The sequence below is a fragment of the Chelonus insularis genome, unplaced genomic scaffold (genome assembly GCF_013357705.1).
Source record: "Chelonus insularis isolate UGA/USDA-ARS -01 unplaced genomic scaffold, ASM1335770v1 contig_160_pilon, whole genome shotgun sequence".
In the NCBI taxonomy this organism is placed as follows: Eukaryota; Metazoa; Arthropoda; class Insecta; order Hymenoptera; family Braconidae; genus Chelonus; species Chelonus insularis.
The window spans coordinates 607,045-631,276 of record NW_023276401.1 but is presented as its reverse complement, the minus strand read 5'-3'; the positions used below and the strand labels follow the sequence as shown (position 1 = coordinate 631,276).

Below are 24,232 nucleotides of genomic sequence, written 5' to 3'. Positions count from 1 at the left end.
TATTCATAGCAAATATATTGAATCAAAATTGTAAAAAAACTATTTTAATGTATATATATATATATATATTAAAATTGAGTTTTAATAAGTCTAAAAGATACAATTAACTCAAAAGGTATCTCTATATACTATAAAGACAATACAATTATAATTACCTCAAAATAACTATGAATGATATTAATATAGTCCAAAGAATCACATACTTTGAGCTTTATATTAAATACAAAAAGGAAGAAGGGTCGTACTCTCAACAAAACTTTACTCTTGTCTTAATAACTATTTTCTTAATTTATTTTAAATTAAACTCTTATTCAACCTTATGAACGAAATGTCTCTCAAGTTACTTCCTACAATTGGACCCTGTCGAGCATTCATGTGTCAAATGCCACAAAGTCAATTTCAAAGAAGAAAACAATAAATTATTTTTTTTCATTACACCAGTATTAATAATATTTTTCATAATATGTTTTTTTAATTAATATACAGTAAAATGATTGATTACAAATGATTAATTGTAATATTTTTAAAATTATTATATTCTCAGTTCAATCTTTATTTTTTAGTACTTGAAACTGAAATGTTTAACAAGGATCAATTATTCAAAAGTTACTGTATGATTAAGAAAATACTTAAATCCATTATTAACTAATGAATTATGAATGAACGGTAATTGAATATTTTTAAAGTTCAACTGCATTTCAATAAAGTAATTAAAAACTATTCAAAAATTTGAATATAGATTATTGGAATCATTAAGAAATCTTGATTGTTTTATTCTAAAATAAACTTGATATTCAGTGTTGTAGTAAACAAAAGAACATCCAGAAGAAAAAAGATTAAAATGATTAAAATACTTGATGTACATAGTTAATATGTAGGAGATTAAGACTGTATGTACTACTTTCATTCTCTTATATACAAGTAAGAGAAAATTTCCAACCATTTCAAACACTGCACATTCGTGAAATGTTCAACATTCTCACTCTTCTAACAAACGTAGAGGAAACGAACTTAACTACAATTATTTAATATAAATAAAAAAATAAAAAAAAAACTAGCAATTAATTATTACAATCGCTTATGAAGTAATTAAAATTTTCGATATATTAAATGGAAGATAATGTTATGTTATTTCATAGAACATTGACTAAAGATATTTTTAATGCATCAATGAATATATGTTAAAGAGTAATTCGATTATATAAGAAAAATGAAAATAGGCGGAAGAAATATATATTTTCATAAAAAGATTACTTTTACTCTTTCTCGTAGATGAGGTACCAATTTATGTCACCATTCACTTTGACTTTAATGTGAAATATAAGGATATAAAGCTCCGAAGAAACCAATTTCTTCTTAAGTTTTCGAATGTACTTCAAAGTTAAGGAGATTGAGAGAAAGTTGAGAAATAGAGAAAAGGTGGAGAAAATTATAAAAAAAAAACTGATAGTTAAATACACCTCATGTTCAATAATTAATCGTAAACAGCCTTAAGGAGTAGAAATATTTTTTTTTGAAAAATTTCTATTAGAATTCTTATCAAGTAAGTAGATTTGAGATTTTTTTTTATTAAGAATCTTGAAAGAAAAAATTCATAAATATTTTTCCTTTTAACAATCAAAAACATCTACTAATCCATTTTTCAAAAAATCTTCAAAATTTAATTTATATTTTTATCTGGATCTGACAAATTCCAAGTAAAAGACTTTCAATCGAACTTTATTTTCATCCTTGTCTGTTGTTAAGAAGTCACAGGCTGTGTATACATTCTCTCTCGAATTTGCGATGCTCCGGACCCTTCTTGGAGAAGCAGGAGATAAAAATGGGCGGCACGGAAGGGGTCAGGGTAGGACGAAGATAAATGACATAATATCGTGTCGGACCGAACGATCATTGCGTTAAAGAATCGGGAGTCTGTACCAGGAAAAGTGTCATAGTGTCGAATGGCCGACGTCCTTTTCAAGATCTAAAGCTTAATGTCACGTGTATTCCGAATACGACAATGAAAGAAAAGAAGCTCTACTGATCACAAAGAAACAAAAAAAAAGACAAAGACAAATCAAATGAGATGGATCAAGACTTTTTTTCATTCTTCCCTTATTTAATCAAATATATCGTTCAATACAACCAGATCTAAATCCACATTTTGTTTCTCTGAGTTGAGAATAATTTCATTTTATCAGGTGAACTCTTGGAAGGATTTCCGTTGGTGTTGAAGTGCGAGCTCTGCCTCAAGCAAGAGTTTGCATCCTGTATATATATGTGCTGTTGCCAATCCAATCAAGTCGTTAATAGCATCAAAGAATTCACGCCCCTGTATATATTTATTCAATATTGCGAAAGGTTATCTTTGTATTTTGTTTCCCCTACAGGAATGAAGTCAAGATTTAAAGGGTAAATCTTCAGCCGTATTGTCTAAATTATGTTCGACCTATGATCCAGTAAATTGTATAACAATTTTAGAAGTTTGTGCATTTATCCAAAAGATGTAAAGCAACAAATTTTATTTCTTTATATCTATTCAACAGACTTATCTATTTTTTTCCTTCAGATGAAAATTTATTAATGCATATTTTTATTTCATCATAAAAGAAATGTTTCATTTATTTTATGTAAAAAGTTTGTATTCAATACAAGTTTTTACATTTATTATAATTTTATTTACCTTATTTTTTAGTTAAATGATGTATAGATTAAGTTTATTATGGAACTTTGCTTTTATTTGTTTGATAACATTTGTTTAAAAAGGATTAAAATAATTATTTACTTCAAATCTGACTGTAGGAAATATAATTAATAGTTAGCTTCTTTAAAGACAATAATAAAATTAAAAAATCAGAATTTATGATAGAGTTTAATAATGAAGTTGAAGTTACAAAGTTAAATAATAAAAGTAAATTTAAATGATAAAGTTTAATAATAAAATTAAAGTTAGCATTATGACTAATTACTCAACAGTTTTATTTAATATTCTCGACGCTATGATAATTTTGCCGACTATTTATGGACATCAAGTAATCATTGCTACGAGGTATTTTTTGGTCAATGCTAGATTGATTTCCTAACCTAGTCTATGTTGTTATACTTTTTACTTGCTTTCGTTATACATAAAGTGGTCGTGAAAAACCGAGGGTGATAAAAATGTCGATACATTTTGAAAGTGCTTTCGTGACATTTGGATTTATTTAAGGGGTTTACATGGTTAGCAAGCTAAAGAAAATCTGATTTTTTCAAGCTTTCAAATCTAAATGTTTATTCTTGAAGGATATTTGCAAATAAATATCCTTTAAAAAAACATTTGTGAATTTTTCATGCTCTGAGAATTACACTATTAATAATTCCACTCATATGATAAATTGTGAAAAAATATATTCTTTATAATAACATTTATTTTTTCATAATATCTTATTATTATATTTTTAAATATTTATTTATAATATTTAAAAATTTTTTTTGCACTGCTAATCTCAAATTTTGGACTATTTTTTTTTGTTTTAATGCACTAAAAGTGTTTTAATATGACATCACTCATTCGATTAACATTGTCATTGTTTCTAAAAAATTTTCAATGTGTGATGTTATATTAAAACACTGTTAGTGCATTAAAATAAAATACTACGATTTACAGTGTATTTTTAAATACATAAAGTAATTAAAAAAAAAAAAATAGTAATTCAATGTAACTGATAGATTGACAAAAAACTATGTTACGTTTACAATGAAGTAGATAAAAAAATTTCCTTGATTCACAATTTTTTTGCTGTCATTCAACTTTCTTCACACATAACTTGTTAATTGAAGCAGTCTCGACAAGTATGCCTAGTTTTTCTTATCCCACCGAAAAAAAAACTTGATATTACCCGATAATTTACACCCGTAATTCTCACCTTCTACGTCAGAAAAAATTCAATCTATAAAAAAAATTCAATTTTTAAACAAATAAATCTTTAATTTAAATCAAATTAAGTATCTTCTCTGAAAAATTTTTTTATGCCTCTAAATTTAAATTTTTAGTACATTAAATATTCATTAAAAAATAATTATCGACCATAAAAAAGGAGTAATAATGGTTATTACTCTAGCTCCACCTATTCCATTTATCGTGGTTGATTTTATATATTATCTGTTCTAAATAACTTATATATAATAATACTGCCACTAAGAAATGCATGAAAATTGAACTAAAAATGAAATCTCTATCTCCTCGGGACAATTTAAATATTTTCAAAAAAAGATCCAGACTGAAAAAAAGGATATAAGATCTCGATTATTGGAAGGAAGAGTTAACTTTAATTACCGATCATATCAATTAAATCAAGAAATGCATGAAAATAATTTGCGAAGATTGTTCTTATCAATTTTCCGAAATGGATATATATATTAAACTGAAGATAAGCTGCGTTGGAGTGCTGTAATATCTGCAAGATCGAGTGGTAAATGTATGGGATGAAATAAATAAAGGTTAATAAAATGTTTGAAACGATTAGCTGAAGGCGGAGACTCTTTCTTGAGTTGTAATGAGAGCGAAAGAGCTATAGCCTAACTGAAGTATATGCTTGAAGCGGGTGCGTAAGTTAGAACGAATTGTTTATATGTCGACGACGTTCAGCAAAGATATGGTGAACACTCGAAGCGAAGCGATAGACCGTGACTTGTGTGAGAGGCGGGCAAGCTGCTTATTAAGTTAGTCTTGCAGATTCTTATAAGCACCCGCGTCGTGCAACCCGCGAATTACGATTCAACGACGTCCCTTGCGACGCTCCAGGTAAAAGTAATAACAGTGAAACGCTCAATATATACATTGCTGATGCTTCAGTATCATTTTTATACACTGCTTTATGGGTAAGAAGTGGTATAAAAGGAACATTTGATTCTGTCTTTCATTTTCTGAGATATTATCGTGAAAAAGTCATAAATTTGTGATAGGAAGTTACTTCATTAATCTCATTGCAAAAAATGTTGGACTTTTTTTAAGGGATTCTTTTTTTTTTAAAGAACTTTTTATAGAGTGATGGCTTTGAATAAATTATAAGATGCTAATGAAGTAACATTTTATGGTTTTTTACAATTTTTGTTGGTAATAAGATATTTATTACTCCATTAGGATTGAAAATTGATTAAAAAAGAAGTAAGTTCTTTCTTCTAACCTTTGATTCTTGAATATTACTTTTTAAAATATAAATAATCGGATAGAAAAATATAATTCAGTCAAATAGAAATTGCAGTAATTTTATTTTTTTACAGTTAAAATCTTCTTAATGATTATTATGGGTTTAAATTTGATTTTATGAGTTCAAAATAAAAAGGAAAGATACTTTTCTGAATTATTTTTATAAAAACTTCCAACGAATCTCATAAACGACAACTCAGAATTCCTACTTAAGACGAGCAAAAGGCAGATTATGTTGTAAAATGTAAATCCAGACTTGTAGCATTGAATAAAATAACTTTTCTTAATTGAAAATAAATTTATGTCTTCTCTCATAATTCCTAAGAAAGCCTACATGTTATCTGCAAAAAAAAACTTCATCTATAATCAAAAAGATTGACTAAAAAATGCCATATGAAAAACCCTTTCTCTCTCCTCCAATCAATTCTTACTAGTATTGTCACCAAGGGAAAATAAGTTTTCAAGATTTACTACGGTCTAAATATTTTTATATCTTTCGAACGACCTACCTTCCCCTCTCTTTCCCCCTTTATTTCTCACAATTTTCTGATGATGTAAAAGATTGACTGATATACTTATAATATCAACCTTAAAAAATGTTGGAGATTATATTAAATGATAAGAAAGATAAGAAGTCCATTGAGACGTTAAAAAGTCTTTAAACTTCTACAATTGTGACGACATCTAAAATTCTCACGTTGCCTCAACTAAGATATGGCCAACTTATCACGGTCTTTATGCCTAATGAAAATGCACATTAATTCATAATGGGCTTTTAAATCTGCAAAGAATAAATAAAACTTTTCTTTTAAATTAATTCATTTAAATTCTTACCTTTTCACTGTCATTGTGATTATTTTACAATTGAAAAAATCTTCAAGTCTGCTTGATTTTTAATTCAGTGCATTTCTATGCTTGATAAAGGAAAAAAGGAAAAAAAAACGATATTCTATTCATTTTCGCGAAATAACAGTGAATAATCTTTCTTGAATACTTGAAAATTAAGTCGTTTTAATAAGGATACAGCTTTATTGTTTTATTTCTCATTTCATTTCTATATTTATCGTGTTATTATTTTTTCAAATGCACCAAGTTCTGCTTTGAATAACTCTTTCTCTGTTTTACCTAATATTAAGATCACAAAGTTTTGGAGCAAATCCGACAACCACATTGCAAGAAATCCCTGGGTCCACCTTAACAACCTTAAGTTACTTTTTTTTTCTTTTTTGTTACAGATTTCATCCTAATCTCAGATCTAGCTGGTAGTTCACCGATATCTAGACCACAGCGAGCAGAGTAGTAATGGAAAGACTGAATCCAGGTACATGCGCACCCGTTGGATACTTTGTCGAGTGGGATGGTCTCAATGGTGACATTACGTGGTCCACATTAGGACTTTGAGACTCGTATAAATGTGCTATATGTAACAGACGGGTCTCTTATGTCGATACGCCCTCGAAATGCTGGAATTGAGATTCCCTACATTTCGATCGAATCTATATTTTCCAGACTTTTATACACATAAAATGAGATCAAAGCCTTTAAGAGTCCTTTCTGTATTTCTGTACCGGAAAAAAATTTCATTTCAAATTGAACATATATTTTACTGATCTCTAATGCTATCATTTTTGCTTTCTCTGAGATTATTGATAAATGAGGTAGAGCAGATATACCGACCTAGTGTGCAATGGAGATATACTTTTACGTGGCTAGTGTGTTTTAAAAACAAACTTTGGATCGTGTAAACGAATTGTAAAGATAGACCTCTGAGCAAACGTGGAAAATGTATATTCATGGGCACCATTCGAGCTGGCGAGTCTCATCTCGTTATACATTTCAAGTAACACACGGTTTTTAGACGATACTGCTAATAAAAATAGACACTCAATCATTTTAAAAAGGTTTTGGGGATTTTCGTTTTGTTTTTTTTTTGAAGTTACATTTTTTTATGGTTCTTGATATTGTTTGGTTTGAAGCAATAGAGAAACAGGTTTTAAATGCAGTTGAGGTCATTTTTATTTTGATTTATGCATCGTGTTTGGATTAATATGCAAGACTCTTTATGTAAGTTAAAAAATCAATCTGAGTGGAAAATTGCAGTATTATTTGAATGACGACGTTATTAAATATGAATCGTTGGGTAATCTTTTCAATGTCCTATTAACTTTTTTTTTAAAAATATGTTTAGAAAAATTGTAAATGAAAATATTCAAAATAATATTTATTCAAAATTGAATTTAATTAACCAAAAAATTTATTATCTAACGATTCCATGAATTTTTAAGATTAATTAATAATTCCTTCCACTTTATTTTCTCATTTTTAATAAAAAATTTCTTATTCATACGCGAAAGACTACTCTAGTACCGCGATAAAGAAGTGCCTGAAAAATTATGACTTTTATTAAATGTAAAAATGCATAAAATTCCAATTTTTACCAAAGTACGAGATCGTGCCTTGCTCCAGGAAATATATCCCAAATTACACTCATGCTCTATATTTAACTCAAACTTTCAAACAATACTCAATTTTTTTCAGCTAATCTCCAAGCTAATAATTAAAAATTTTTAACTCCACCTTATGACTTCGTTAATCCCTTCATCCTCTTTTTTCCTAATTCGCTAATAAATATTTTTCACATATACCCAATAATATTTTAATAGCTAATTAACTTTTTAGGAAGTTTCCACAATACAATTACGGTCGTTAACTTCAAACGACAATGTCTGACCAAAAGTCCATACCTACTTAGACTTTTTCTTCGATACAAAGAGCTCTCGGGAAAAATCAATAGTTATCGCGAAGGTTTAACTCGAGGTAAGGAACTTGAAAAGTGTTGTGAATGATCAAGTATTGTAGTAGAGCAGTCGTAACCATCGCCATTCTTCTTGAGCTTTCATCGGCAATCTTGTCTTGTTCGTTTTTATTCAAGACTTCTTTTATTATAAATTCACCATAGATTCGTTTCTCTATAACATTTTCCACGTGCACTCGACGTCCATTTTCTACGATCATTCAGTCTGGATAATATATGAGGTTATAAAGCGCCAAAAAGGTAGCTTAGTTTGATCGCTCTACAAGTTTGAACTGTTCGCGTTACCGTATTAATGCTTCGCTGCATTGTAAAGTTGCTGGTTGCAAGAGGATATAGAGCTTTTATCGATTTCATACTCAAAATTCTGTTCATATCTATATATATTTCTATACCCTTTGTATATTTTTTGTATTTATTCAATGAACATTTATAATCCCCATCGAATAAGGTTTCGAAATAAAATCTAGCAGATTATTATATATCGAAATTTCTATATTGCCAATGTGGGTTATTATGATGTAAATGAAATTTATCTCTCTATTCAAAATATTATTTGATAAAAATATTTCGTTTCATTATATATATTTTTTTTGTTAGGAAATAAATAAATTTAGCGTAAAGTAGTACTTACGTGTGATCTTTCAGTACTGTTTCTATTTTATTTGTTATGATATTCCATATAAAAACTGATCCATCCGCTGACCCGACTGCGATATACTGACCGTCTGGACTAAATGTAGCTCGCGCCCAGTCACAGCCTACTTTAAATTCATCCGCACTGCAAAAAGCCAGAAAAAAGGATATATTATAGTTAATGCAACATAATATATGTATGTCTGTGTGTGTGTTTTTGTTGGAAGTGAAGAAAGAAGTGAATTAAAGAGAGTTTTTTAGGAGTTACAGTTATGTATTTTGGCGTACAATTAGAATTACTTCTCAGTAGGGAAGAAGTTTATTAATATCCTATAGAGAATAAAATTATGTAAAGGCATTTTAATAGTAGCTTAGTTGTTGGAGTATTCAATATTTTTATAAAGTTTTCCTCATGGGAATAATTAAATAATTATTAGAAAAAAATTTTTATTTTCGGTATGAAAATGATTTTTTTATAAAATTCTTTTTGGCAGAAAATTGAATGCAATGTTTTTTTTTTTTAAAGTAAAAACGTGTTATATAGTGTAAAACATTCTAATTAATTATAATTCAAATATATATAATAAACTTGTTATTCAGAAGGTAGAAGATAGAAAAAACATTGAACAAAAATATGCTTAACAATTTAATTTCAGCTCGAACAAAATTCTATTTAAAAATATTTTTAGTTTATTATTTTTAGATGAATTATTTGAAATTTTTTTTCAACCAGAGAAAAATAAATATTATAGTCAAATAAAAAGAGAATAATTTTTAACCTGATGTAGATTGAATTAAAATATGATACAAAGTAATATTCTCTACTATAGAAGTATAGTTAATCCTTATAACATTATGGAGCTCATTTTCTATTTTTGCATACAAAAGAAATTTAATCAATAAAATTTTCAAACTAATTTTCACATATTAGGAACCTTCGTAAAGCAAAAATGATTATTTACAAAGGAAATTTAATTTAAAGCTTATCGATCATGTTGATAAAAAAGTTTGAAACCATGTTTTTTTTTAGATTTTTTTTTTTTTTATAAAAATAATTTTTCATTCAATACTTTCCCTTTGACAAATATTGAACTTTACAATATTATATAAAATAATAATTCATTTTAAAAATAAAATTTTTTCTTTAAAGTTTCCAGTTTATTTTTGTATTTTTATATTTAATCATTTTCTGATAAATGAACCGTTGAAATGATTAAACGATAATGATTATTAAAAAATAAAATAACATTAATATAAAAAATACTGAAAGACTAAATTAACCCAAGTTAGCATTAAATTTAACTATAAACCAATCATTAACACTCATAAAAATTTTTTTATCACTCATACTTACCTAAATGATCCAACAATTTGTTTCATACGAAGATCTAGTAATTTAACTGTATCGTCTCGCACACAGCTTAACAAATAATTGGCATCTGAAAAGGAAAAAAGCGTGAAATATTGTTAATTATGTTAGCATAATAGACGATTTTATTGGAATTCAATTGAAATACCGGTTGGAGGATGGTGTAATTATTTATGAAAGGTCAATAGCCAATCTAGTATTTCTTATATCCTTACATTATAAGTTGCCGTCCTGTGATCCATCTTAATTACGTCTATTATTATTCAACTTTTTCAACGCCATGTAAATTGAATCTACGTCTACATATTTAATCATTCATTCCATTGGCATGTCGACAGAATAGACATCATGCACGCCATGAAAACAATATCTCAAATTTGAAATTGGACACTTGATTCAAAATAGACAAATCCTAAATGGGCTCACGGGTATGCTCCAATGTGATATCTCCACAAGGCGCAATTACGTCAAGTTGGAAATAAAATACTTCTGGGAATGGTGCTCGCTGAGCTGCCTAATAAAATATAGGTACTTCTATCGTGGTTAATGTGAATGTACCAACAGGAAAATGTTAGAAGATGTACAGTATTTTGTAGAGCTTAAAGTAATCCTTTCATAAAGCTAATTTTTTTTCTATGCTACAAGACGTACTTATATTTTTCAAAATTAAAATTGCATTCTACTGAAATTAAATGATACAACTGTATACTTTTATTCTTGAGAATAATGTCGAAATTCATTTTGAAACTATTTACAACAATTATTCATAATTTTATTGATTTAAAATATTTATAATAGTATTCAAAATTGAGTTTAATATTTTATTCTAATAAAGACTGAAAGTCTATTTTAGTACAAAGCGATTTAATTGTTGTAAAAGATTAATTATGATAAAAATAATTGCAAACAGAAAAAAATAAATAAAATTCAGCATTTGATTTTATACAATTTTATATTTTAAATTACGAAGAGAATTTAATATGTTTAAACTGTGACGAAAACTTTGTTTGTTGATTATTGATTTTATTTTGAAATTGAGTTACATTGAGATAGGTTAAAAAATTTTAGGAAGTAAACGAAAAAAATATTCCTTTTCATTTTTTTTTATTAGAAAGCTCAAAGACTTTTGTTAGTAAGGAAATTTTTGGTCAATCCAAGTGTATCATTTGAAGAATTTTATTTTTTACTTTCAAATCCTTTTGAAGATTTTTTTCAATATTTTTTTTTCAGGCGTTTTGTAAGCTATCGAAGTCAAAAGCTTCACTTCTAGCTTTGAGCTTTTGAAAGTCCCAAAAAATAGCTGCATGGTAATCGCTTGAAATGTATCCGAAAGTCCAAAGTGTCATATTTAAAATGCATTTACTAAACTTGCAAAAAAAAAAAATTCAAAGTATTTTATTTTTCTATTGCAATTGAATCAAATCTTTTTTTTCTCAAAACAAAAACATAATAAAATTTTTATTTTAAATAAATAATATTTTATCAACAAAATCAACTTGAATATAATTAAAAAATTAAAGTTTTTAATGGCCTATCAAAGCAAAAATTGAATCTTCTATTTAAAACAATAAATAATAAATCTCAAAAGCGTTTCCTTATGATAATTCAAGCAAATATTTCACCGTTTGAATTTTCGAGAGTAAATTTTTTTCAAGACAAGGTTTATCATATTTCACCATTTTTGATTGAATAAAAAAGCTTTTATACTCTTGAAAAGTCATAATGTAATCTTTGATGGTTTACTCTGACAGAAGAATTACTTTAAAGAGCTTAAAAGTATAAAGAATAGAATATAAGAAGTTACCTCTTGATAAATCAAGTGAAGTTATTTTCCCTTGTAGTTCAATGTCATTGGAACTAGATTCAGCTCGAGTATCCCAGAATCGGATTCTCTTGTCAAAGTGACCACTGATTATGGTAGAGCCTGCGCCGTCTGATGTGACGAGGTCATTGCAGCTTGATCCAGCAAATTTGGTCTCAATACCTGGTGAGTAGCAAACAAAAATACTATTATGGTATTGCCTTTGACGTTTGTACGTTGAGGTCATGAGGCAACGAACTTTAAACTGTTCTCAGGTTACCAAGCTGCCTTCGAAAACCGCAACGCCTGCGGAAATGTGTAGCTTACATATGGTAGAGACTATAAACTGGATAAATAATGAGATTTTCGCTTACGCCCACCCTGTGTCGTGCCATCTCGACTCGCCGACCAATTTCGATTTTCCTCCCATCGAATCTCTACACACATAGGTACGCATATACCTCTTCTGATCTTACGTTCTTTTCAATTCATACTATTCTTTATTTTACTACCCCAACATTTCAATCAACTTTATGGCTTTACAAAACGAAAAAACCTCATAATCTTACGATGAAAAAAATTTGCGGTAACTAATAAATATCTACAAAATAAAATATTGCAAAATGTTTCATTAATTTTTTCTATCGATTCTTTGTTATTGGCAAACAATAATCGAAAGTAGAATTCAAAGAATAGACAACTTTATTTTTTTTTTTTAAACAGAATTCAGTAATGACGTCATTGTTGCCATATTTTTTATTATTGACACTGTTTGAATGAATGTTTAATTAGAGAAAAAGAGATCATAAAAAAATTTTTTTTAAAAGAATAAACTACTCTGGTTTGAACGTATTCAAAAGCAACGATAGAAATCGTATCGAAAAGAAGTGTATTTATTCTATAAGGGTCATTTCAAAATTTCTAAGGAATTTGAAAGAATTTTGTGTCGAGTGTATTTCGCGAATTTATCTAGGTCATCAAACAAAAAAAACTTAATTGATTCATTGAGTGATTACAATTTTTGTGTTTAGAATTTTATATGAATTCATTTAGGTCAGGTAGTGAAAAAGAAATTTCGGAACAATAATGAAGGATTAAGGTAATAAATCTGTCGGGATTGATAGCATCGCTTGGATGTTTTACGTAGAAAATATCTCGAATGAATAGGATTATATTAGTTCGAAACATTCGTGAACAAAAATGACTGTGTATAACATTCTACTTAGCATATTTCTAACATGTAAAATAATTAATACATAGGCATTTATTTTTTTATGTAAAAAATAGAAGTAATCGTTTATAAAACTGAGCCGTTGTTACATCTAAATTTTTCTGAGGAAAAACAAACTTTAATAATTGTGGAGGAGCAGTTGAGTGAACTCTACCAGAAAAAAACAAAGTTTATAATTTTTTCAGGGCTACTGGAATTTTTTTACTGGTACTAATGATGATAAAAAGAAGGTAAATTTTGCCCAAAAAAATTTTGGACAGATGAGATTTGCAGTTTAATCTTCTTCTTCTTCTAAACAAGTGTCTCAGAATATAATTTTTTTTTTTTGTATAATTCATTAGTTCACTGTGAATTATTTTTGGTAATAATATATGCTTCAAATATTTTATATCAAGTGCAAGGAATAAAAAATAATTGTGTAATAAATCAATTTTCCATCATTATTTTTAAGGTCAATGTAACTTCTCTGGATAATAAATCATTAAAAAGAGTCAAGTTCCGTCTAAAACTAAGGTTTAAATTTTTTTAGATTCTTCAACTGGAGTCTTCCTCCATTAAATTATTATTGATAATAATTTTCAACTTTCCATTAGGAAGTTATTGTAATGACATCTATTTTTGAAATGTAAAATTTTATCATACTTTTTATGTTTTAGAACATTTGAAAGCATACTCAAAAATTTTTTATTTATTTACGTGGAGTATTTTTATAGAAAAGTTATTGTTGATACACTGTTAGAGAATAATTTTTTTACCAGAAAGTATAACAATGAAAATATAATATTAAAATACTACTGTAAAGAATCATGCAATAAACATGAACTATTACACATTATAAACATAACATTTAAAAGTCATTAGAGTCATCTAGTAATTGTAACAAAAAAAATATAGCAGTTGAGGTTAAATACTATATGTTCTATAATAGTGAGATAATTAATGAGAATTAATAATAATATAAAAAAGAATTATGAGAAACATTGAATAATTATTAGCAATACTTTTCATAATTGATTTTTAATGATGAATTGTATATCGTAGTAATACGTAAAAAATTATTATAAAAAATAAAAAATGTATTAGATATCAATAAATATTCTATTTTATTCATTTCATTCATCTCAATCCAGAAACTTTATCCTTTCATTTTCTGACAACTTTATTTTCATATATGATTCCAAATTAATTAATTATTTCAACGAATCCCTATAGAAGTTTTCACAATTTAATAAATGAATTGAATTAAAACGTGTCGATGTGGTAATACTCACTAAATTTGATTGCATTGAATTGAACTGCTATTTCATTCAATCTCAAGAAACCATTGCAATGTCCTTTCAAATAAACGGTATTCATATATCTAAACTACAATAAATAATGTCTCCACCGAATATAAGTACCACTACTGAAAATTATTAGAATATCATTTTTATAAAAATGGGGGAAAAAATATTATATTTATAGTAAAAAAAATGTATAAATAAAAATAATTTTGTTTCTATTAAAAATGTAATTTAAGGCCATTAAAAAAGCAACAATTGAGATTTTTATCATATTTCACGGAAATAATCTAGTTATTGTACATTTTCCATTTCCATCATGGCTATAATGTGATTTCATTTTATGAGATATGATAGAAGTTGGTGAAATTTGATGTTATATATTTGCATTTAATCAGCGAGTCATACTGTTCAGATGTAATCGTAGATAATACCTAAGAATATATTAGAAATTTGCTCTATTAAATTGCTTTCATACATTACACACGAGTAGTAAGGACGGAATATTCTCATTCATATAACACTCATAGTTGAAATGATAGAAATAAAGAGAAAGGGTAAGTTCAAAAGACGACCAAAAAATGTTGAAAAAAAAACAATTGATAATAATCTGTATATGTACTATACCACCGAGAAGCTGAGTCAGTCAATTGTGAATGCATTAATATTTTTATCTAATTTTATTTTCATCCGAGAAAATTCTAATGACAGAGCACGAAGGTGTATCGGTCGTTAGAGCCTCGTATACGTTCGTGGGTACGATCACATTGCAAGCCCGAATGAAGCGATTTTGTACCCTTGGGGCTTGAAAGAATAGCGGAAAATATGAAATAACCAAGCAGCGACGATGTAGTCTCTATGGGCGGGGAAATTACGCTTGAAACTTAATTCCGATATTCAGTCATGTTTTGTACTTTGCCTGCAAGCGAAAAAAATTTTTATAAAACATGCATATATATAAACACAAATAAAACAAAACTTTGAGTGTTGAAATGAATGAAAAAGTCAACCAAAGTTAATATTAATGCACGAAAAATACATGGAGAATTATCATTCCGTGTCACTCTAGTGTGTCAGAATGGCCACCAAGGATTATAGTTAATAGAAGAATAATAGAGGAGGATTTTGAAAATATTACGTTAATAACAGAGATGTACTACTTTAAAGAGATGCCACTGTTATCTTTATAGTTTATTTTTGATGTGACTAGTAATTTATTCACATAATAACATCAGCCAGTATTGGATGGAAATTGGTATAGCTTTGGATAACCTAATTTTCATCAAATAATTACAAAAAAATTAGATCTTTACTGAAAGACTTTTTAAATCCGGTGTTTTATTTTTTATTCATCCTTGATGAGTAAATTTTCAGTCTATTCTATTGATGCTAATTCACTTTTATGTTCATTTTCAGTCGTATCATGTGTTTAAAGTGTTTTCTTTTGTGTAATATAGTTATGAAGTTAATTAGTTGTTTGATGTCAATAATATGAGTAACTCAAAAGGCAGTAACATTGAAAAGCTGTTTTAACTTTCTGAAACTTTCCCATTAGAAGTGTAACATACCCAATTTCTGTAAAATTAACATTTAAATGTGTCATAGAGCAAATGATAAATATTGTAGAGACCCATTTATTGACAGAAAATTCAAAACTCATATTACAAATCAACATGAAATATAATATTCACTAGAAAGTTGGAATTATTTAACGAAAGTATTTATTTTTCCAGCATTGAAAAGTGTATTGAAGGAAGTAAATTGGAATTTGATTGGATCCACTTGGCTTCAGCACTCTTACAATACCAATCATGATTATCATCATTATTATAATCATCAAAAATAAATGAAGTAAATCGAATGGATGATGTTACATATAATCCACACTCTGGCTTCAAATTACAACAGGCTATAAAATGAATTTTTCGCGCCTGGCACCCTCATATAGAAGATAGGGGCGTTGAGCTCAGTGAGATTGAGTTTTTTTTTCTAGAACGCAAACCCTTATCTCTCCCAGGGCGCACCGGGCAGAAATGCCCGTAGATTTTACCACTTTGGACGGAAATTAGATGTGCTAGAACTTATGAAAGCACTGCAGAGAACAAGTCAAACTGCAAAAGGTAAATTCGATGTAGCCAGTTGCTGCAGACCGGCTTCATTCAATTGAAGAAGGAATGGTGGAAGCACAAGTAGCTGAAGCTTCCTAACAGTGGGCTCTTGAGATCCAAATTCTCTCTCGCAAATTAATACCATCTAGCAGATTCTCATTGGCCTTCTCGAATCTGTGTATACCAGTATCTTGTGTCAATAGGGAGTAGTAGTCGCGCTATCATCCTCTTGGTTGCTACGTCCCTCTTATCCCTACCAAGAGACTCCTCATCTCTTCCCCCTGGTGGTGGTACTGGTCCGTTGTCCAAAGTGCAAATCGATATCTTGAGTCGCTCTTCGGATACCGTTTCAGGAGATTAGGTAGTCTGAAGGACTAGGGTGTAAATCTCTAGATATACATTTTCCTTTCAATAAGAGATAAAACTACCCTTATGTTATTTTTTATTATTTTCCATTTTCCAATTTTATTCCTCATAGAAATCGTAATATTATTGTATGTGCAAGCAGCCCGATAGCTTTTCAAAAGATTTGAAAATTTCATCCAACAATTGCATTGAATAGAGTGACGTTGATTAGCATGTTTAGTGCGGATTTCAATAGCGGAGAATGGGATGCTGTTGTCGATGCAATTAACCTATCGCCACGAGGGAGAGACAAAGACAGGACATAATAGACGATCGTCGACTGACAGCCAAGAGACACGACAAATAGGTTACCGCCGTACAATATATACCTAATGAAAAGTGCAGCTTGCTTTCGAAAAGACAGTTAAAAATTTCTCGCTTTACAAAGTCACTAAGTGATGGCCTTTCAAATGTCTCATATCTCTTTGGAGCAATTTTATTTAGTCGATTATTATTTACTCATTAAGTCTTATTATTATATTTGCATTTTATGCTTGAAATAATACCTCCCAGGTAAATGAGAAATTTGCAAAAATTTTACATCAAAAAATTAACATTTTCAATTATCATATTATCATTTTTGCATTTATATCGTATTTTATTTTACAAAAAGTATTTTAATGCAACAATTGGAAATGTGGTATTGTTTTTATTATATTGTCGAATAAATTGTTCATGGAAATTATTATTATGCAGCACATGTTACTTATTGTTGATTAATTGAATTAAGTATGGAAATACTGCTCCCTGGAGTGCATGATCCACATATCAAAACTTACCAGACATGCAAAAAGTTCAACAAAAGAACTAATTTAACCAATTTCTGCTCAACTTTTGTTTACTCATAAAAGCTTACATTAGTTACACGTTCATTTTTTACCAATTAACGTTATATTCAATGTATTTAAATTGATAGATTGTTCATTGAATTCAATTCATTACATGAATATAACTATCCCAGTTAATTATATTTTAAATGTACTGTTTTATTGATAATTATAATTTGGTAATTATATGAATTAGCAAGCTCTGGAAACTCCTTCATTCAAAAAAAAAAAAAAAGTATATCCTGTAGCTGATAAAAAGTTCTTTTAGTGTCGAAAATTTAGAGTACAAAACATTTTTCGATAAAAAAAAATGTCAAAGGCCTTTATACCCCTGGGTGCTATTATGCCTTAAACTCTACTATCAATAGCAATTTAAAGCACGATAAAATTTTTATTTATACATTTTTTTCGAATTGTACATCTTTTTATTTCATAACATAAAGCTTTTTCTTTCAATAATTAACAGTATAAACTTTCTGTGAAGTTAATCGATATTAGTTTCATAATATTTGACTTTTATTAAGTATAGTGAATTTAAAAAAAATGTTTTTGATAAAATCATCCTAAACTTAAACGAGAGATTATCTATCGTAGATTTATTTTGATATTTTTACTACTTTTTTTAAAATTACTTAAATACTCTGACTGAAACAAATTCAAATGGCAGAACAAAAAAAAATAAATAAAAAATCGAAACCCCACTACAACTTTATACAAAATAAATAAAAACATTAAATGTTTTTTTATCGTCGTTATGTAATGTTACATCATTATTGAGACTTGGTGAATAAAACGTCGCTCATGACCATAAAAATTCCACAGAAAAAAGAATCACACCAACATGATGTAATCATTAAATAAGAGCATAGCCAGGATGCAGTTTTTTTTGCAAGTGGCAAGCGCCGTAAAAAGCAACCCCTATAACTCGTGGGCCTTTTTTTTTCATCGTAAAATCTCAAAATAAATTTTCGTGGACTTTAAGGAGCAGACGTGAGTCATAATCACTTAGGCAGACATATCTGTATATTATCAACATCAGCACACTTTTCACTTAAAGATCATAGTACTTGGTAGTTTATAGACCGTTAGGATGTACCATAGAATATACATATGAATGACTATGCAAATACGCACTGTTTTATTATCACAAAACGCCTCATGGTAAGTGCGTTGCATAAAATGCACCGACTAATAGAGGTAATAGAAAACGTGATTACGACGGCGCCATAATATTTCGCGTGGCCTACGAATAAGTTGAGATTTACGAGACTCGGTAAGATATACGTATATTCAGCTCGTTTATAATGTGAACGCAGCTTTTCATTACACCAGTCGACCTTTGATAGAGCTCATTGTAATAAGAAATGAAGAAATAAAAAGTGTAGAAGGTGATAATAAAGGGATGGGAATAAAAAAATAAATAAATTCATAAGTTATGATAGTGAATTATGACTTACATGCGCGACTGCGTAAATCCCAGATTTTTAACGTACGATCATGACTGCCGGTGACGACTTTAGATGGTTCTCCAAGGAACTTGGCTGCCAAGACTTTCGCACAGTGTCCTGTGAGGGTATGCTGTAACAGAAAGAGGAATGCACGTTTTTCAACATTAGCTCGTAATAACAAGTGATCTTGGTCTCGTTAATGTTAAAGCGAAATAATAGCTTTGTGAGAAACATAAAAACTGCATTGCGCAACTTAGTAAATTGTAATTGACTACGTCAAGTATACGAGCCATGGAAAGTTTTATGAGCTCATTGAACTTGGCAGAATTCTCCTCACGACAAAAATTAAATTGAGACAACGCAGGATGAAATTAACCAACAAGTGGTCGATTCCCAGAAGGGACATTCGTATAAGAAGAATAAGTCGATTCTACTCTAGTGAGGCCTCTCGTATTCTGATCTAGCTTCACCGTGCTAACTTTTCAGGCACGATTCGTTAGTTTCTGCCAGTTAGAAAAGTTGCTTTTTTTACCAACTACCATGCAGTTCAAACTTTTATCTTTCACTCCACCCACTTGTCTCTGCTTTGAAGACGTGGTCAAAATAATAGATGAGCAATCGCCGCAGGTTCTTTTCATTGCTTACGTTATTCATATTTTATTTATTTTAATCGAATAATTGTTATCGATAACTCCAAGTCTTTTTAAACTTTTCCCTCTTTGGTGAAATTCCTTTTTATCTTTTCCATCGCACCGGAAGTTTTTAAATTTAATTCCATTTTATTGTTAAATTTTCTTCCAACAAGTCCTCGAAAATTATTATGTCGATTATTCCTATCTGCATTATAGAAGTAAATGGTGAAAAAAAAAAATTGACTTCACCTCTTTTTAAGTACGCGAAGGATAAAGGATATCGATCAAAGTCTTTTAATAATTGGAGTAATTTTTATTGTGAACTATAAATCATCAATAAGGTATAGGAGAAGGAACAGGAAAGAAGTTGAAGGAAAAAAAAGGGATGAAAAATTAAAACGTAAAGCTTAGAATAAATTGTAGAGTTAAGTCATATAGCATTTTTCTTAATTAAAAAGTATCATCTCTATTCATCCTAGTATATTTTTCTCAATTTTGACTGCTAATAAAAAACAATTCACTATATACTATTCAATCCTCATATTTTCTCACAGTAAACTTGTTCGCAATTAAGAAGTTAACTCAAATTATTGTAGAAAAAGTATTTCGTATTTATTTTTCTCACATTTTTATTTCTCTTTAAAGTCTTCCCTTGAACTCAATAATATTTTCCTGGAATAAAAGAAACTACTTTTGTTTGAAATATCAAATAAAAAGGAAATAGTGAATGAATAATAAATTAAAATTATACTTTCCGATATCCACAAGGAATATTGATAGAAAAAGAAAACCTTTAATGAATGATAAAAAGACAACAAATTTATTATAAAGACTAAATCAAAAACTGAAGAAAATTAAACAAAGTTTCAAAAAAAAAGACTAATGAGTTTTAGAATTTTAGATGCACAATAATAGTTAATTTAGGTTAGTGATAGTTTTGAAGAGGTTTAGGAAATTAATTCAAGAGAATTAAAATGAGACTGGAGATCTTAAAAAACTAATTGTGCGAAGAAAAATATTTTAATGGATCGATGAATGAGTTAACAGTGAAACTAAACAATGGAGAATTTCAATGAAATAGTTTATTCATTCAAAGAATTTATTAGAACAATTATTTAATTGAAGAGTCTCGTGAGGATTATCGCAGCTGATTAAGGATAGGTTTGCATCTGGGTAATCACTTAAAGAGCTTAAATAAACACGGATTTAAGAATAATTTCTTAACTGTATTCTATGCTGATGGATAATGAGTTTGTATGAGAAGTACAACACTGAAGAAAAATTGATTTTTAATGGAAAATAAATATTTTTAACGACTAAGGATGTAGTTGAATCTTCATTCTTCTTTAGCTTTATAATATAAGATTTGATCATCATAGAAATAATTAATTTTATCTCGTGAAATATTTAAATTATCATTTAAGAAAAAATTTTTAACAAGAAAAAATGAAGATAAAAAATTGAAATTTTTTGGTTTTAGTATTTATCATCAATAAATTATATTGAGGACGTTATAGGTTTATTGATAATTGATAAGTAATATTATTAATGAGCTAAATAATTGATCAAGATCTCATTTTTAATCTGGATTATTGAAATAAATGAATTAATTTATTTATTCATAACTTTTTATTAAATGTAATTGAATGTAGTTTTATTTTATAAGAAATAAAATTCGGAATGAATGATTATTTAATAAAAAACCAATTTTTCAATATCATTTCAAAGTATGATTTATCACCAAGACTACTGGTCGGTGCAAATAAAATCTCTAGAATATCGTGTTAACTGCTCTAGAATTTTTCATTCACTATTATAAATACGTAACTCAGAAGAAAAAATGAAGAAGAAAGTATTTCACTTGTGTAATTCTTGAGTGAGTTAATTAAAATTAATGGACACAATTCCCTGATGTACTTGGAAACTGTCGATAACTGAAGATATTCAAGTTACAGATACTTCTGATCTTTGAATTTTTCATAAGAATGTGTTAAAAGCTAGTAAATCAAGGCGCAACTTTCATATTACTATGGCGAATCCAATCTCTTTCCGTTTTTCTCAGCAACTACCGTACTACTCCATTTCACCTTCAACTGCAGTATCAAAAGAAGAAGAAGAAAAAATGAGGCAGCGCTAGGGAGGTGGAGATGTAGGTGTAGGAGGAGAACGAGATGTAGGGTAGAGAGAGAGAGAGAGAGAGGGAGAGGGAAGAATAAAATAAAAAAGAAGCTTCATCCACCTACTCGAACCTTAGAGTAGTTACGGATGTTAAGTAAAGCACGGAAGAGTGTTTTTTCTTTTGAAAAACCTTCTAATGAAAATTAATGACTTGAAAGTTTTACCAGAGCACTGCATCTTAGCTCTGATGCATATGGCTACGAAGAAGACCATGTGGCTAATCTGTTTAACTTTAGCGAGAATAAAATTTCCGTATTTTATATATATCGGTATCTGTGAATGAATAAAACTCTCAAATTGTGTGTATGAATAATGAACTTGTTGTTAAAGTTGATGATAAGTTGGGTAAAAGTTGGATAAAGCTCCTAGGTAATAGGATGTAGTACAAGATATTATGTATTTAACATGTGTATTTCACGAGTTCGATTCATGGCTGTAATTGGCCATGTGCCATGCTAACACTATCTGTTGCTTGTTTCTCTGTTTTATATGTCGAATACCAGAGATAAGAATTGGATTTGAAATGAGAAATTCTTAATATCTAGAGTATTTCAATTCCTCGTCAGCTATTTTACATTCAGACTACAGCAAGATAACTCTGAAAGATATGAGTGTTGAATATACTTTTATAACATACGATCTTCTTGTCTTGTCGTTTTATGAAAAAATTCATACACCCAAGTAATAAGTAATAATAAATTATTACTACTAATATCATCAAGAAGCCAAGCTTGCTCTTAATCCGGAAGTATTACCAGCGTAAATAAAGATTATCATCATCGTCATCATGATTTCAATGAAATTCAAAGTCATATCCTATTCAAATAAAATTTTTTTAGTCTCCAACTTAAAGAGTTGATGTAAGGTTGTATAAATAATTTGATAGCAGATGAAAAGTTAGTCAAAACAAAAGTGCATTAGTACATTAATTATGTAAAGGAAGTAAATAGAGAAATAAGTACAAATAGAGATGAGGTAGGCAGAGTGTACGAAAGGGGAAGTAAGATAAAGTTGAATGGTATAAGTAAATCCATAGACATTAGTTATTTAGTGAGAGTGGTAGAAGCTGATGCTGAGTATCTTTTCCGGATGGGGTAGAGTCAATCGATCTTAGGAAGAGGGCGAAGGTTCTTGGATTCTCTTCTCATGCAAGTTTGGTTGGTTGGTGTGGTGGCTCGGTGTATAAGAGAGCTGCTGGTATATCTGCTGGTATAGCTATATAGAGTGTACTGTAAGTTTGCAAATGGGGATGGTTGGCGCACGAGTGGACTAACGCGACTATGCGAGCAAGCAAGTAAGCGTGCGAATAGGCAGGTATGCTTTCAACTACCATATAGTAGGATAGTAGTAAGTACAGTATAAAGTAAATGGGTGGTAGTAGTACCACTAACGCAGTAGACTACAGAATCGGCGTGCTCCCAAAGTTCATTGGCCGCGGTGCGACTTTTCTACCGCCACTCTTTCACGGCCTTGGCGATTCAATGCCCGCACCAGATAACTCGCTACTCCCTCCAGATAATAGATTATTTCATACATGTAGTAACTAGTCGGCTGGCACACCACTGCCAGTTCTCTGTACTATGCTTCTGTTATTGCTTCTGCTATACCTCGTTATCTATGTGTGCTAGCTGTGAGCATACGCAAAAGATCTGCACCAGAAACCATGTCTCATTATCTATCGATTATACGACACTAAATAATCTTTCTTCTTCTTTTTACCCCTTCAATACTACATACTTTCGCTTCATATACACTTGCAAGTATTATAATATGCTTTAATTTATCAATCCATTTTTATTGTGACGGATATTAGCTATCATTTATTATTTATCATCTATATAGAATAAATTTTATATAATAGATTAAAACTATAAGGTGTAATTAATAGAGTTAGACGCTAAGACAGGGATAAATGATTGGGTCAAGTTTATCCTGATAACTTTAATCGCCCAGACGAGGGTGTACATTTCTAACATGGTGACTTTTGATATTTCTCTATTAAAAAGATCATGTTTTTTCGTTTGTTTACCTTAAGATTAATTGTGCTATGTATTTATGACATTTCTATTAATAATCATCCTATTGGAACTTTCTGTGGTTAATAACTTATTGTATTAATCATTTCGAAAATTACTATGGTGATGCTCAAATTATCATTCACATCAAAATATATTTTTTTTCATATAAATAAGTGATATGAAAATGTAATTTGTTAGTTGTCATATTAAAATTAATAATAACCTAATGTATATTTGATATTTCAATGCATTTCATTATTCAAAATTAACTGATAATAAAAAATAATCAAGCATGTAATGATTTTTATTAATTATTA

At 28.9% G+C, this 24,232-nt stretch overlaps 1 protein-coding gene across 2 annotated transcripts in view; it reads right to left on the bottom strand.

Moving 5' to 3' along the window:
- The window catches only part of Atg16 (Autophagy-related 16), a 186,763-nt gene that overhangs the window by 11,542 nt on the left and 150,989 nt on the right, over positions 1 to 24,232 (bottom strand). For both annotated transcript variants that reach the window (XM_035078556.1, XM_035078557.1), the window contains 4 exons: positions 19,097 to 19,217; positions 11,792 to 11,971; positions 9,973 to 10,057; positions 8,617 to 8,763 (listed from right to left, as the gene is read on the bottom strand). In XM_035078556.1, coding sequence (XP_034934447.1) covers positions 8,617 to 8,763; positions 9,973 to 10,057; positions 11,792 to 11,971; positions 19,097 to 19,217 — 533 coding nt within the window. The remainder of the gene's footprint in view (positions 1 to 8,616; positions 8,764 to 9,972; positions 10,058 to 11,791; positions 11,972 to 19,096; positions 19,218 to 24,232) is intronic.